Below are 16,718 nucleotides of genomic sequence, written 5' to 3' on the forward strand. Positions count from 1 at the left end.
AATTTGGGTTCCCTTGCTGTGGGGTGGAAGATGAGGGGGAGGAAGATTGGGGAGGGAGAAGAGGACAGCAGAATGGATTGTGATGAATATAGGGTGATTGGGCAGGTTGTTCTCACAGAAGGCAGCATCAGTGCTCAAGTCCAAAATCATGTTCTAGTTTCCTGTGCTCATCCCAGAACCTCATGTTTGGAAGGTTTCTGTCTCTGGACTCTAGCTGCTACTGCTGCCACCACTGAATATTAGGTCCGTGTGTAATAAAGAGTTCCTCATCCACAATTTAACCATGGATGAGAAAGCTGACTTGCCTGCACTATTGAATCTTGGTTGGACATGAACGAGAGGGTCCCCCTGTCTGAAATGTGTCCTTTGGTTTTCAAATTCAAATTCACCAAATGTAAAACCCTTTTGGTTGGCCATAAAGATCACCAGATATGCCTATTCTGGAGACAGAGATGACACACATTATTTGTCCTGACTTCAGCTAATTTGGCTATATAGAAGGTTGGGGTTTGAATAGGCATCAAGTCAGCGAGTCACTTCCTTTTCTCCACAGCCTGCGTTGAAAGAGATTGTACAGTTGCTGGACAGATACTGCAGCTGGAGAGCTGGCTGCAGGATGCCTTGGCAATGGGATCTGTTGCTTTAAGACTTTAATGGCTTTTGAGCAGTTTAGAATAAAATAAGTGCCCTTTAAAAAGATTTGGTCATAACAGTTGCAATAAACAAGAATCACAGAGCCATAAAATGTAATATAAACCAGACTTTTCCCCTCTGAAAAAGCTTGGACAAATATAATTTTTGCCTGGTGCCGAAAAAGCAGACGAAAAGCATATGTGGGAAAGGAGAAGCTTCCTCATTTCAAAAGCCCATGGAGTTGGTGGATATCAAAGGAGATCTTCCATAACTAGTCTTAACTACTGGTCAAGTTCATTAGGGGAAGAGGAAGTCCTTCTGTCTTGAATCTGTGACCAGAAAGAAGCTTTGGGGCAGTAACACTACTAAGTATTGTATGTTGTGTTATGTACTATGTTGGGGAGGAGTGAGCACCAGTCCTCTTCCGTGGCATGGAGAACGCTCGGTTTGGCTTATCAAGATGGCATCTCACCACCTCAAGTGGCCCTTCCCATGACTTGTCCTGGGTACATCAGAAGATACTTCCATACACCAATAAATCTTGTAGAGAAAACTTTTTATATTAAGCGTTTGAGTGGGTTGTAGACCTGGAGTAACTAAAGAGACCTGTCTAGGTTGGGGGGCATCTTGCAAAGGCGCCACATTCTGGCAATTAGCTTCCTACAATCCTTTGGCAAGACATAGCATCCCTTCAGAATGTTCCATATCCTGAGCATGTATGCTGAATTGAAGAATGTCCAAGGAGAGATTCCCAGTTTTAACCCAGAATTTGGTGGGATACATACCCTGTTGTAGGCATCCATGCTTAAAAGATCTGCAAAAGTACAGGTGCCAAACTCTTGAAGGTGATCTGATCTTGCCAGATGAATGCAGATTTATGTCAAAACAGAACATCTTGTTTGGACTCCTGGCACTGGCCGTTCAGTGTCTTAAAACTCGGTTCCCAAACTGATGTGGCAATGCTGGAGCCCTTCCTTGTGCCAGAAGAAACCCTAGTGCCATACCACGTTCACCAACTCTACCAAAGTTTGGAATCCTGTGTGATAACCATAAATCCAATGTCAAGCGTGGCTTAGTGTGTGCTCTAAATCCAGCCAGTTATGGCCTATCCCAGAAACAATTCCCTGGTTGACATGATAAATGTCCCGTCTTCCCTTGAATTTCTGGGAGTTGCCTAGAAAGTCTTGGACAGGGAAAATAAGAGATAAGTGGTCTTTCCAACCACTTTGGAAAGACTTCCAGAAAAAAAAATCTCTCCCTAACCATATCTGGAATGATATGTTCCAAAGAAGGAGAAGGAAGAAAAAAGAAAGAAACCAAACCTAAACCAGAATACCACTGGCTGCATGTCTCCAGTTGCAAGTCACTCTTAACCACAGTGGCAGATAATCCCACAACATGGTTTTAAACTGGTTTTATTGTTCTAAAACAAACCTCGGGGTATTCATTCATCTTCATGTGGACATTATGGTAAGACAAGAACTATATTAAGCTGCAGCCATAGTTTCATTTTGTAAAAGGGAATCACACATTTATTCTAAGACTTCAAATGAATCTTGGCAATAAGTTTTTCCCATTTTTTCCTACCTGAGGCAGTCCCTTTTATGGTGTGTCCACCATAGCTCCTTCACCTTAGCTCAGATCCCATCAAAGCAAACTTCTAGCATTTTTTTTCTGTTCGTTGTGCTCTTGCTAAAATTGTTTATGAAAAAATTGAGATACCAGCAAAACCCAGGTTAATCATTGTCCTGATGTTTTTTATGTTTCCTCTTTTTTTATTATTCCCCAGAGAAACGTGCACATTGAGAAACAGTAAGTCCGACGTGTTTCGTTTTGCAATAGCTGCTAATAGAAAAGTATGTTCTCAATTGCCTCGTTGCAAGTTTATTTGCTATCTTTGTTTTTAATAAGCATCCCTGAAGCAGGCTGCAAAAAAAAAAAAACTTTATTCAAAGGAGATTCTTTTATGATGTGTTAGACTGGAAGGAAATTGCGAAAGAGGACAGACGTACACATTTACAACTGAAACATCCTGCCCGAAGTGAAAGCTGGACAATACATATATATGTATTTCTGCATTGATGCTTGCCATCTACCATGGCCACATATCCTGTAACAGGAGACTGCTAGTACGGGAGAAAGATATTTTTTTGAAATGGGCATAAGGGGCTACTCTCATTTAATCCTGATTTGTTGAAACTATCAGAACTCGAGGGATTTGGGGGGGGGGAGCAGGATGGGGAGGAGGGACTTGTTTTAAAACTTGCCCCAAGAATCATGCAATGATGCCAACAATACCAACTAAAAAAAAATCAGAATTGGCTAATGCTGTTGAGCAATTCACTACACTGTTATCACCTAACCGCAACATTGGTTTTTGTGCATGGGGCTTCGTGGTTCTGCATTCTTTGTCATGGAACAAACTGTTGTCCAAAAAGTACATTTCCGTAACACTGTGGATAACTTGATACTACAAATATTCTCGAACCTAGTTTCACTTGAAAATCTTTAGCTTAATTGATCCTTACATACAAGCATTTGAATATAGGAACAGGCTTCCTTCCCTCCTCACTCAACTTCAATTTTAATTTAATTTTAAACTTTATTCTCATCTTCATTTTAAAATATCAGGTAAAATGTTCCTTTCAGGGACAGCCATCTTCAGATGTAGCATCTACTAACTTCAGACTTTTAATCTTTATGAAGCACCATTGTAGTTAAACTCCATGGGATCTGGCTTGGGGTTATTCCAAAATGGTTATATCTTTGGCTACTTAGAAACATGAGAGATTTATGGAACCTTCAAAGCAAGTGTAATGTCCAAATGTCATTAAAAAGCCCATTTGGCATAGAAAAATGACTTCAATGCTCTGCTTGTATATGTCTCCTAAAACCTGATTCCTTAATGAGAAGATGCTGGATTAAATGGAATATTGGTCAGTCCCTACAATTGGTCATCCTTCAGAGCTCTTTTTTTTCCTTCTCCCCCTGTAATCCATCCACACGCTAGCAATTAGCCCTACTTTGGACAGCACAAGCAGTTTGAAGGTCAGGAAGCTTTCCAAGCTAATTTTGAAATGCTAAGAACCGAACCCAGAACCTTCAGATGCCAAGAAGCATAGAAATAGGTCCAACTGTTGACCTATTCAATTTTGTATAATCAGCATTGACCATCAGCAATAGATGTAAATCTCAAGCAGTATGTTTTCTGGTCTCATCCGCAGAGGCCAAAAGTAAAACTGACCGTATCCAAGCAAAGATGCTCAGTCTATAAGTGAAGCAACTGCTATGAAGCAGCTGGATCCTTTCCTCCACATACTCAAATCAAGGCTGCCCTCCAATTGAAGGAATCTTACTCATGTCTTTCTTAATTTGAACGGACTGTAATTCAAACCCATCACTTACAGGAAGGCCTTTGTTCCTATTTGTGCTAGAACTTTAACTAGATTGGCTGGGAAGCTCTTGTGGACAAGAGTTTAACCAGAATGTTAAATTTTCCAATTTATTTCATGAACAGTTTTTGACGTGAGAACTTCCAGGTGATTGAAGAACTTCCCATCATGTCCTTCATTGCATCTTCAGCTCCCTCTTTGGACCATTTAATGGACTTCAGTTGAATAGAGCTCTTTCCATTTTCTCCACAATTCTTCTCCAGGATGCATCCACAGACAGAAGAAAAAGGACTGCGTCTTGGGTGGAAGAAAGTTTTTCTCTCCTCTCTTTAAATCTGGATTTGTGTGTTGGGAACACACAGAGAGAAACGTAGTGTGTAGTGGACTGAAAATAACCCTGAGGGACAGGAGGAATAGCCACAACCTAGGCAACGGTTGGCTAAGAGAAATATTAGACTAAAGCAGGAATGCAATATGAGAAAGCATCTCAAATATACCTCCATCATAAAAAAATATTCATGAATTTGGTGTTCAGGCCTGGTCTAATTCCAAGGGCTGATGCCCTGGAATTGTCTAGAAAATCCATGGAAGACACCGAAGAAATCCATGAATGCAGGACAACCCCACCCTACAGAAAATCTCCCCCTCCCATCTGTTTTCTTTCTTCCTACTTGCCCAACAGCACCCTGTCAATTACCTGCCAGGCTTGTCAATTACAAGACATTTGCTGTCTTGGCTTGCAAGTTTGGGGGGGGGGGGAGAAAAGCTGATGGTGGCAGAAGTAAATAAATTAAGAAATAAAGATTGGATTTCTCTCATCTATCTGTCTGTCTCTCTGTCTCTCTGTCTCTCTCTCTTTATCCTGGCAGACTTTTGGGAGGGAAAGGGAGCGGAAGGGTTAAAGAAATTTCTCTTGAGGCCATCTCGGCATCCTCGACCCCTTTGGCTTGCCTCGAGGGAAATCTGATGAAAAAAAGGGGGTGGGAAGAAGCAGAAAGAGGGTTATATAAAGGCGGAAGAGTCGGCGAACTCCTGCAGTCTTCGGCCGGGAGTTTGTCGCCAGTCACCCCCTTCTTCTCCCCGGCTGATCAGAGAGACGGATGCGCATTTCTTTCGAGCGGAATTCCGAGGATCCCATCAAAGCAACTTTTCCCTTTCTTGGTAGAGGTGAGCACCCCATTTGATTCCTCTGGCCGGATGTGGTTGAGTGGAGCTCCAGCAAGATTTGCGTTTTCCTACCGTATAAACATGCGAAAGATGAACCTTGGGAGAATGCTGTTAGATTCTTTCTTTCTTTCTTTCTTTCTTTCTTTCTTTCTTTCTTTCTTTCTTTCTTTCTTTCTTTCTTTCTTTCCTTCTTTCCTTCTTTCCTTCTTTCCCTTCCTCTCCCTCCCTCCTTTCCTTTTCCTTATTTCCTTATCTACTTTTCCTTCCCTCCCTCTTCTCATAGCCTTCTTTCTTTTCCTTCCTTCACTTGTTTCCTCCCCATTTTCTCTCCCTCCTTTCCTTTTTTTACTTACCTACTTCTTTTCCTTCCCTCCCTCCCTCCTCATATCTTTCCTTCTTTTCCTTCCTTCCTTCCTTTACTCCCTCCTTTCTTTTTCTTTCTTTTGTTCTTTCTTTCACTCCTTTACTTTTCCTTATTTATTTACTCACTTCTTTTCCTTCCTTCCCTCCCTCCCTCATATCCTTCTTTCTTTTTCTTCCTTCCTTCTCTCTCTCTCCCTCGCTTTCTTTTCCTTTTCCTTATTTCCTTACTTACTTATTTTCATTCCCTCCCTCATATCCTTATTTCTTTTCCTCCCTCCCCTCCCTCCCTCCCTCTCTCTTTTTCTTTCTCGCAGGAGAGAAAACAGACAAGGTAAGGTTTGGGGATAGAAACCACCTTACCAAATTCCACATTTTGGAATCCTACCAAAGATTCAGGAGTGTGCTAGCCTTAAAGGAGGATGCACGACATTCCTATCCCTGGGGCACCTCTAAGAGCTGAACTGCAGCTTCCCTAATGAGGCCAAGTGCAAGGGTCTGCATCCACACTAGATTCAGTCCGTTTCAGCTTTGATTCAAGTTTCTTTCATTTGGCTTGGCGGGTGCCAAGCCGATGTGTTTGCTTACTTTCTGATTAGCAGGGCACACCCAGAAAATAGGTGAATTCAGTCAAAGGGTGAAGCATCTTTTGTGGACCTATCTTGAGCCAGTCGAAAGAGAGTGGTGGTTTTATTCACAAGTACCAAGTTATAACAGAACAAGGATCAGATCTTTGCCTGCTTTGAATGGGTCCATTTTTACCCAGTGGACTGTAGAGCATAACAGAAATGGCACTCTTCGCGATCATTTTAATTTCTCCAATCTCCTCCTTTAACTAGCGAAAACATTGCTTGCTTTGTCTCTTCATTGCATTGGCCTAACCCTAGACTAATGTACTTATTATAGAAAGCCTATTCCATTCAGTGGGATTCAAATATGCTCAGTAATTGCAATTTACATCAAATAGTGGTTGAAGTACTTGTGACGGGGTCCTTGGGGCTCTCTGAGCTTGATTGCTTTCTTGCAGATGTTTCATTGCCCAAAATATGGTAGGTAACATCATCAGTGAGCCACAAATATTATCCTTTGTAAGTATTTTATGGTTATTTTCCATCTAAAGTGAAGGAAAATTTGAAGAAGGTTGCTCAAGAATTTAAATATTTTAATGGAAAACTGAAGCTACAACCCCAAGTAGATTGCTCCGCGAGTTTGTATGGGTAAGGACCTGATTTCCTTTGTAAAATCATCTTCTCTCCCTGATTCTCTAAGCGGTTCAATCAGTCAGTCATTAAAATAATGTATATTTTGGATCTATGTTTAGCCCAATGTTAGAAAAAGGAGTCGATGCTGTAAAGCCACTGAAGACAAATCGGTGCTAATGTTTCATCTTTGTCAGCCTGTAGAGACTATCTCTCTACATAGAAGTTTAGAATTCCCAAAATTAATATTCCTCTTATCTCTGTCATATGCACAACATTTTAAGGACAACGTAGACCCAACATGTACATTGCTTTAATGATAATGGGTTGACCTGCTTAGATGAGATTAGGATGAGAAGAAAGTCTTACAAATGAAACCCAGGTTCTTGACCATCCAAACTCACTGCCTTCTACAGTCACTGTGGGCAAATCTTCAGAAACATCTCCTTTTGGCTTTGCCAACTCAGTAGGAATTCTTTGGAAGGCCAACTTCAGGCCATGTCCTTGAGCACTTTCCCTTCCTCTGCTGGTGAGTCACAAATTAAGGAGCCCATGTTATGTTTCTTAGCATGTTCTGTCTCCTCTGCCTGTCCTAACCAAGAATGATGATCATATCTGCTAATAAATCTCTCTGAAATATTTTGTTACCCCTCCCATCCAACCCCCCCCCCCAAATGTTGTTTGAGGCTTGTTACCTACTTACTGCCATGTGGGAGGAGCGGGAGAAATAGAGAAGGCCAAACCATGACATTTCCAAGCAAGATTTCCTTTGATTTCCAAATGGAAAAGAGCTTCAACACTGATTGGCCACCTCAAGGATTTCCCCTTTGTCCTGACCTCCTTGATTAGTTTTCCACTTCAACTCCATGTCTGCCTCAGGGGGCATTTTCCCCCCTGTGGATTCATGTATTGCTGATCAATCCCAGATGTTAAGGGAGCATCTGTAGTATGAGCTGGGTGGATTTGTAAGGAGGCAAATATCTCTCCTTAAAGCAAATACAGCTGGACTTGATGGCAGCATGTTCCCTCAGAAGGAACTTACAGTCCATCTTTCTGAATTCGAAATCAAACAAACTTTTGTTGGAGTATTTTTATTTGTAAGAGATCTTTAAATCTGCAAAACCATCTGTGCAATATCAAGAGATCTTTCTGGCCGTAGGTTTCCCAGTACTGTTGAATATGAGATTCTCACCTTGTCTTTGGTTATGGTCGCTGTCCATTTGACCTCTTTTTTCTGGGCCTAATCCACATGGAGGAAAGTAAGGACCTTCTCTTCATTTCTGAATGTTCTTCCTTGCAGAAGAAAATGGGAAAAAATCTGAAAGGGGGCAGAATGATCAGCAAGGGCCCTCACCAAAACAAAACAGGGATTTTGGCAGAAGTCCCAACGATTCCATTCACCAATATTGGCCTTGTATGGGACTCAGATTTGGGCACACTGGACCATTTAAATTGTCCCACACGGGAGTAGAGTGACATCTAAGGGGATAAAACCGACTGTCTTGTGCATCTGAAGGGCTGCCAACAGACTGGAGTAGATTGAGTTGAGATTGACGGGTCAATAGTCTGATTTGGTGCAGTCAAATCTCCTGAATTTTCTGGACAGTCATGAACTGTCTTGGCAAGAAAGAAAGAAGCACAGCCAAGCTGTGGACGTCATTCTCCTGATGACTGGATTTTGAGACCGTCCTTCTCACTATGTCTGTAATGCTAGAGCCAACCCTGTCTATGATGCAGGGCATTTGACATGATGCAGCAAATAGGGACTCCGTCGGGATACGTTGGGTGTATGACCCCTGTATTGTGCTACATATTTGGCAAAACAGAAACCCAGCTGGGGCTCGGCGACCCAGAAGCTTAAGAGCATCTTTGGAATCTCCTGCTTCTCTACAACAGACATTCCTGCAAATCTGAGAGCCAAGAGCATTCAGTGCCTGCTCTCTTTTATCATGAGATACAAGGCGGTGCTCCAAAGCCCAGCTTGAAGCGAGTTAGTGGTGTTATCTTGAGCTGCCGAGAGAGAGCAAGTGATTCCTTCCATGCCAAGTTGAAATAACCTGGCAGGCAGATGTGTCTGCGTGCTCCTCAAGGCCCCACTCATGAAGTTCAGTGGCAGGAGATTTAGCTTCAATAAATCAAAGTCTTTCTTGACAGAGAGAACTGTCTAACCATAGAATTTCCTAACGCAAGTCTAAATGTGGTCCAGGAGCAATTTTGCTAGATAAGACCTTTTGAGTTCTTCAAACCCTACGGTAGTTGTCTTCCTCTTTGGAGGTGCCATAGTTTATAAAACTATTCCATCCATCATTACCAATTCAGCAACTGGTCACGAGGATGAATATACGTGTTGACCAGTCTTCAGGTTAAGATGTAGGACAGTGTATCCCAATTTCAGCAACTTGAAGATGTGTTAAATTCAACTCTGGCTGGATAGAGAGTCCTGGAAGTTGAAGTCCACATATCTTCAGGTTTTCAAGGTTCTTCAACTTCAACTTTGGTGGTTGGAGAATTCTGGGAGTTGAAGTCCACACATCTTCAAGTTGCCAAGGTTGAGAAACACTGATCTAGGGGATTGAGCATATCATAAGTAAGGAGTGGAGTTACAGGTCAACAGGGGAGGAATTTGCCTGGATCGAAGGCAAAACGAATCCCATACTTCTAACAATGAAAAAGTCCACAGAGTGACCTCAGCTTGATCCTCTGATCCTTTGGACTCTTGGCTATGCCAAGGAATGTGGGCCTGGCTGACGAAGCACCCTTTGCTTGGCAAGTGATCTCACCCTTTCATTTAAATCATTTTGTGGCCAAAACATCTGGTTTTGACCACTTCAGTGACAGGTCCTGGACAAGAAGGAAGCTTGCAGTCGTCCTGGCTGACCCCAGTGTTTACAACTCTTCCACTGATTTTTATTAGTTGAGCCCAAATGGCTCCCTTGCTCAACACGGCATTTGGTGCATTGTGTAAATTATGCACTCGGGAAAAGGCTACTCACAGAGTGCTCATTCTTGGAGAGCGCATTGTCTTCTGGAGTGTTCCTGCTTTGACAAGGAATGGTTTCCATTCCAAGGTTCCTTGAAATTGGTCCACCTGGCATCCACAGGTGGAAGGAAGCACATTTCAACTCAATCAGAGACATTTCCTTCTCCGGAGAGGTTTAACTGAGTTTGATGCCAAAGAGGGACTGATCCTGCCTCTGGGAAGGGAAAAGAATTAAAATTTGCCTTCCAATTTCCCAAAGGTTTTCTTCTCCAAAGAGTTTCAACTGTTTCTTCCTTAGCAGATCCCCCACAGGCTTATCCAGCAGCAGTTTCAGTGGGCTGCCTTGTCAGGGTGCCAGGATTCCACTATTGTCACACGGAAGCATTGGAGGAAATTAAGACAATCTCCTCTATCCTTGCATTCATTCACCAGGGTGGACAGGATGATTAATGGGAAATAGCTCTCGACTGGGCAAGAGAGAGAGAAAAATAATTCTCTGCTGGGGTTTTGCTCCATCAGATACACAGCTGACCTGCACCAGATGAATGAGGGGGGGCTCTGGACCCTTTGGGCTTCTAAAAAGTCATTAAGGAGTTGATTTCCAAAGGCACATGTACCTTACAGAGAGAGAGAGAAACAGAGAGGAGGTAAATTGAGAGAGAGAGAGAGAGAGAGAGAGAGAGAGAGAGAGAGAGAGAGAGAGAGAGAGAGAGAGAGAGAGAGAGAAAGGAGAGAGACAGAGAGAGAATATATGTTTTGTGCCTGTATGCATATAGTGTTTGTGTGTTTATGTATAGCGTATGTGTATGATATGTATGATTTTATACACTGCATATATAATGTGTGTGTATATGTATATGTATATTTGTATATGTATATGATATGTGTTTGTGTGTAGAGAGAAAGTCTATGTATAGAGTGTGTGTCTGTGTGCATACATATACATACGCATACGCATACACACACACACACACACACACACACATATATATATATAGTGTGTGTGTGTTTGTGTGTATAGACCTATATTGTATATGTGTGTGCAAATGCTCTAAAAGCAGGAGACTTGTGAGCAGATTAGGCCACAAGGCAGCCTTGTGGGGTACCTGTCAGAAAAGCATCTATTTATGAGCCCCCTAACTCTGAAAGTCGGAATTGTTCCCCAAAGTGGGTCAGACTGTCTACCAACGGAGCGGCTTGAGGTTAGCCTCAGAAAATTTGCCTCTTGCTGGGCGGGAGCTGAGTGGGTGGGAAAGGTTGAAGAGATCAAGAGGAGGAGAGTTTACAAGAACAAAAAAGAGAAAGAGAGAGAGGGGGGGGGAGAACTATTTCCTTTTTAAAGATGAGGTTAAGACAGCAGTTGCACACACACACACACACAGGATTCATCATTTGAGAAACCAGGCTGGATAGTTTGGGGGAAGATCAAATGTCAGCTGCCTAGATTTATCTGTGCTTTGTGGATTTTGGAGACAATCAGGGGGAATCATGCTGAAAGTCGCCACACAGCATGTAGAAGCCAGGAGGCCCTGGGAGGGAACCAGTTTTAAGGAGGTTGATTCAGTGGGGCTTGAGGTGGGGGGGGGGGGGAGAGGAATATTCCACTTTCTTTTTTTTTCTTTTTTTTTTTAAAAAAAACAACAACTGCTGTTTTAAATACGCGGCTTAGGACGAAATGTTTCTTGCTAATGTTTGCTTTGAATGTACAAAAAATGCCAGCCTTGATCCTAGCCAGCCAGCTGGGAAAGGCTCACATTTAAAGCAAAACTATCTTCATATTCAAAATATTCTCAGCCAGCAGAAAGGGGGTGGGGGTGGTGGGAAATACCATTTCATTGCTGCACAGTAGAAGTAAGTTGAATTCTCTGCTCAGAAGACCAGGAAAGAAAAAGAGTCAACAAAAGTTGGGGTGTCTATCACAACATGATTTATTTAGTCAAACTTTTAAGTGAAGTTTTATTATGAGCATAAACAGGGGATGGGAAGTGCCATCTTTCCCTAAAGCAGGGGTCTCTAACCTTGGCCATGGTTGGCTGGGGAATTCTGGGAGTTGCCATCTTGAAGTTCACAAGCCTTAAAGTGGCCAAGGTTGGACACTCCTGCTGTAAAAGCATGATGGGCTGGAGAATTCTGGGACTTGAGGTCCACACATTTTAAAGTTGCCAAGGTTGAGATTCATGGCTCTAAAGGAAGTCCCTTCCACAAGATCATTCCTTGGTTGACCTTCTCTGTTGGTTTCTATCATCCTTGGTAGATTTTTCTCCAGGCTTGGAACACAAGACAGAGACTAACACCCTGCTGCAAAGTGTTTCCCAGCTGTTTTCTACTCACCTCACTCAACTTGATGGAAAATACAATCTATTCCCCCCTCTTCCCAAGAACGCTCCATGAACTGCACATAAATGCTAGGTGGGAGTTAGTCTGTGATGTTAATTGGAAAGTGGCCACTGAGAGGAGAATATGAGCATCTGGTCTTCCTGGCGTTCTCCTGCATCTTTCTTGACCGATCATGTCTTGATGTAGAAAATATTCCTCTACACCCACTCTCCAAGTGACTAATTCTGCTTCCATTAAAAGAGGATGGAATTATTCCCAAGACCTCTTTCTCAGTAAGCCATGGCTAGCTGAGGAATTCTGGGAGTTGAAGTCCAGAAGTCTTTAAATTAGACCCCCAGTTTTTGAATGAGTAGAGAACAGGAAACAACTTGAAGGAACACCTTCATAAGTTGAAAAACTCATTGTGGGACTCAAAATAATCACACACACCCATTTTGTATTTGTAGGTCTATAGAATACTGCAGAAGTGTTCCCTTGGAAGAGTATTGTTTGCACACCTCTTATTTCCACCACGCAGAAAATGGCTAAGAATCCTATCATTCCTTGGCTCATCATACCATCCCTCCTCCTCTTCCTGACTCATGGCATCCACTGTTTCTTCTTGCCCAATGCCACCCACTTGGAAAACATCCTTAATCAATACCAAGATGGACCAACGCACTCAAGGGCCAAGAGATCAATTTCCAAAAGTGACCAAGATGAAATCCTGATGCTTCACAATACATTGAGAGGGGAAGTCTACCCTTCAGCATCCAACATGGAATACATGGTGAGTTCAAAATGCTGACTGTGCATAAATCCATATAGCCAATCAGGGATATATGGATTTTGTGCAGCATTTTGGTAAAATAGATGATAGATAGATAGATGATAGATAGATAGATAGATAGATAGATAGATAGATAGATAGATAGATAGATAGATAGATAGATGATGGATGGATGGATGGATGGATGGATAGATGATAGATACTGTAGATGAATGGATGGATGGATGGCAGACAGACATTCTAGATAGACAGGGATACAGACAAATGCAATTCTACATGATTAGAAACTTTCTTGTGAGTAACTCTTTTGGCACCCCCCCTCCTCCCCATTCAGCATTCTGGGCCCTTCCATCTGTGAGAAGAAGAGAATTCTCAATAAAAGATGCTTGTGAATCATGCCATGCCATTCCATCTGACCATGTAGCCCTATAACCTTGTTCCACTCTCCTTTGAGGACAGTTACTCATCCCAAATTCCAGAGCAAGAAATCTTCCCTCTAAGCCTTTCTTAAAGCCAACTCAGATTGTGGTTTCTTGAGTCGTTTCAGTGAGAAAGGAACCATCTGTTGGCGGGGTCAGTCCAAAAACAACCCTTTCTACGCACGAATGCTCAATATTGCTCCCAGGAACCCTAATATCTACATTTTGTTCCTGATTGCATTCTGGGAGTTGTAGACTACACATCTTAAAAGTTGCTGAAGTTGAGAAACCTGGCTTCTGCAGTATACGTTTATATTTTTCATTTCTTCGTCCTCGCCCAGTTAACCAGGGGACCAGCTGTGGGATGACGTTGAGCCCTCTTTCTCATGCTTCTCTTGTGAGAATTGGGAATGGAAAAATGGCAAAAGTACGGAGAACATTTTACTATAAAAAGAGCTCCTTCCTTTACAAATAGCAACTTAGAAATCTAGAGACTGGAAGAGAGAGAGAGTATGGAGAGGAGAGAGGGAGAATGGAGATAAAGGAGAGAGGGGGAAGAAAAAAGGGAAAGAGGAGAGAGAGATGAAAGCAAGGGACGAGAAAGAGAATGGAGAGGAGAGAGGGAGAATGGAGAGAAAGGAGAGAGAGGGGAGAAAGAAAAGAGGGGGGGAGAGAGATGAAAGCAAGAGAAGAAAGAGAGAGAAAGAGAGAGAGAGAGAGAGAGAAAGAGAGAGAGAGAGAAATAATAAATCACTTCTAGCTTCAAAATATTCCCAGTCGTTTGCTATTTGTCATTCTAGGTTTGTCAGCAAGAGCAGAATGCAGGAATCTTTTCTCAGAAGTTTGTGTGTGTGTGTGTGTGTGTGTGTGTGTGTTGTTCCTGGTGACTTTTTTTATTTAAGAAAAACAAAGATTTTCACATGTTTATGTGACCATGCGAAGGCTTTTGACGGAACATTTTTCTGACGTAGGCCCACTTCTCCAGACGCCAATAAATATGAATTAAAGATGATTTCATGCAAAGCGAAATGTCCATTAAATGTGAGATTGCAACCAAACACTGCGGGTGTGCATGTGTATAAGGAAAGAACAGAATGTTTTCTCCGCCTGTACAAGATACCAGATCCATTCTAAATATAAAGGAGGGATCCCACAGAGCTAAGATTGATTATACCCGCCTGCATTGATATATGGCTTGCTATGAGTCAAACTATTGGATCCAATTATTCTAGTAATTCAAAGTCTTACACAAGGAACTTTAGAGCTATCTGAGGACTGAACCAAAGAAGTGTTGATATTCTATCTTTGGGATATAGGACCTTAAATGAATTTAGGCCAGTATTTTGAACCTTGGTAACTTGAAGTTGCATGGACTTCAACTCCCAGAATTCTTCACCTAGCATATGTGGACTCTAAGTCCCAGAATTCCTCATGCAGCATACTTGGACTTCAATTTCCAGAATTTCCATTCAGCAGGCTAGCTGGGGAATTCTGGGAGTTGAAGTCCATGTTTGCCGGATGAGGGATTCTGGAACTTAGAGTCCACATACGCTAGGTGAGGAATTCTGCTCCATGCATCTTCAAGTTGCCAAGAGTGAGAATAGTGGCCTAAATTCATTCGAAGTCCCACAAGCACCTTCAGCTTGCCAAGGTTAAGAAACCTTCATCTAAGCTAACATGAACCTGTTGAGTTATTTTAACCAACATTCAACTGATATTTTGAATAGCAATCTTATGTTGATTGGGGAAAGATGCAAGGAGCTGGGAAAATCCCTGAGATGATCACAGTCAAGATGGTGACCACAGCTTTGCCATTGGAGTGTTTAGGTGCATCACCTCACACATTAAAGAGGTGGGGCTTTAAGTGCATGGTTGTGATTGCCGTGACCTCTACAGGCAGCCCTCCAGGGCCCCACCCCATAGACTTCAGTTCCTCCTTTAGGAATCTCTTTTATGATGATCCCTTTAATAAAATGATAATCTACATCTGGGTTCAAATCAGGATTGGGCTTAGAAGCATTCGCTGTAGAAGCAAAAGTACTTTCAGAAGTTGATGGGGAGGGAGCGGATATTTTTTTTTTTTACAGAGGGAACAAGTTTACTTATTCACAGGACGCCAGAAAAACGAACGACCTCACTGTGAATTGGCTTTGCAATACAATACTTACAGTAGTGCAAAGCCAATTCAGAGTGACACCATTCTTTGTTGCAGCCTGTCTTAACATTGGATTGATGGTTCTTCATAGTTGGGGATTCCTCAATTATTTTTTTTAATGCGTTACGACATAATACTTGATGAGCTAGGATTATTGTCCTGGAAGACGCAACTTCCCCACTCAGCCTGCTGATACTAGGAAAAGAAGTGAGCAAAAATGCCTATTCTCATGTTTTCCTGTTGGTGCCTTCATCTCCTGGGACAAGAAGTCCAAAACCAGTCCTTCTCACAACCCCTGGGTAGCCTGACAGCACCCATTTCCCTCCTGGGCAGCGTTGGTTCCATCTTTTGTAAGGCCAGGAACAATCTCACTGCTTTTAGGAAAGCCAACATGAGTGTGGAGGCCAAATAAATGTATTTTTCTTGGCACTTGTGACTCCTCCAGCTCTGCTCTACAACCAAAAACTCTTCAGGTTAGTGTCTATTTACTTGTCCCGCCTAGCTAGTCCTTCGTGTTTGGCTGTGCTCGGTACCCTGACCTCATGTGTGTGGTTTTTCTTTTCCTTCTGCTGGAGATCCTACAGAATATAAAAAGAACCCTTAAAGGATTTAGCTGAAAAACCAGCTGTACGTGGGATCTCCTGTGGCTGGTTCATAATCCCCCACTTCATAAAAGTTGTCAGCAATTGGAGCAGCATATGAGCCTAATCAACAAACGAATAAATAAAATAAGTGTGTTCATATCTATCATAGCAGAACTTAGAAATCCCAGCCTACAGCTTCAGAATGCAGAAACTTTTAAGTCTTTTCTGTTTCAAAGTGTGTGTGTGTGTGTGTGTGTGTGTGTGTAGATTCTCCACTCCTTTGAAGGCTGTAAGCCCAAGGACTGCTCTTTGCAGAAAAATTAGCTAGTTATAGCCCCCGTATTTCCCGTCTGAATTTCAGCTAATTGAAAGAATGTGCGAGAACATCTTTCAGTGTCATGCTCTGGATAAGAAAAGCCATGTTCAGTTCAAAGTCTGCCAAAAAAACAAAAATCAAAGTTAACAACTTTAATCCAACAAGGCCTGTTTTAAATTTAACACCCTGCTAAACACGGAGTTGCACATTTCACTACTAATTTTATGTACATGTTGGAGCAATGTTTCTCAGCCTTGGCAACTTTAAAAGGTGGGGACTTCAACTCCCAGAATTCTCCAGGGAACTCTAAGGTGTGGAAACTTCAACTCCCCAAATCCCTCAGCCTGCATAGGCTGGCTGGAGAACTGGGAGTTGAAGTCCACACACTTGAGATGTTGACTTTAGAT

General features: G+C 42.3%; 1 protein-coding gene across 1 annotated transcript in view; it reads left to right on the top strand.

Annotated features, from left to right (window-relative positions):
* Window positions 1-5,066: 5,066 nt before the first annotated feature.
* The window catches only part of CRISPLD2 (cysteine rich secretory protein LCCL domain containing 2), a 37,745-nt gene continuing 26,093 nt past the window's right edge, over window positions 5,067-16,718 (top strand). Inside the window, exons 1-2 of the mRNA XM_081963479.1 lie at window positions 5,067-5,192; window positions 12,515-12,837. Of these exons, the coding sequence (XP_081819605.1) occupies window positions 12,589-12,837 (249 nt within the window). The 5' untranslated portion in view covers window positions 5,067-5,192; window positions 12,515-12,588. The remainder of the gene's footprint in view (window positions 5,193-12,514; window positions 12,838-16,718) is intronic.

Source organism: Natrix helvetica, assembly GCF_964273705.1.
Source record: "Natrix helvetica genome assembly, chromosome: 10".
In the NCBI taxonomy this organism is placed as follows: Eukaryota; Metazoa; Chordata; class Lepidosauria; order Squamata; family Natricidae; genus Natrix; species Natrix helvetica.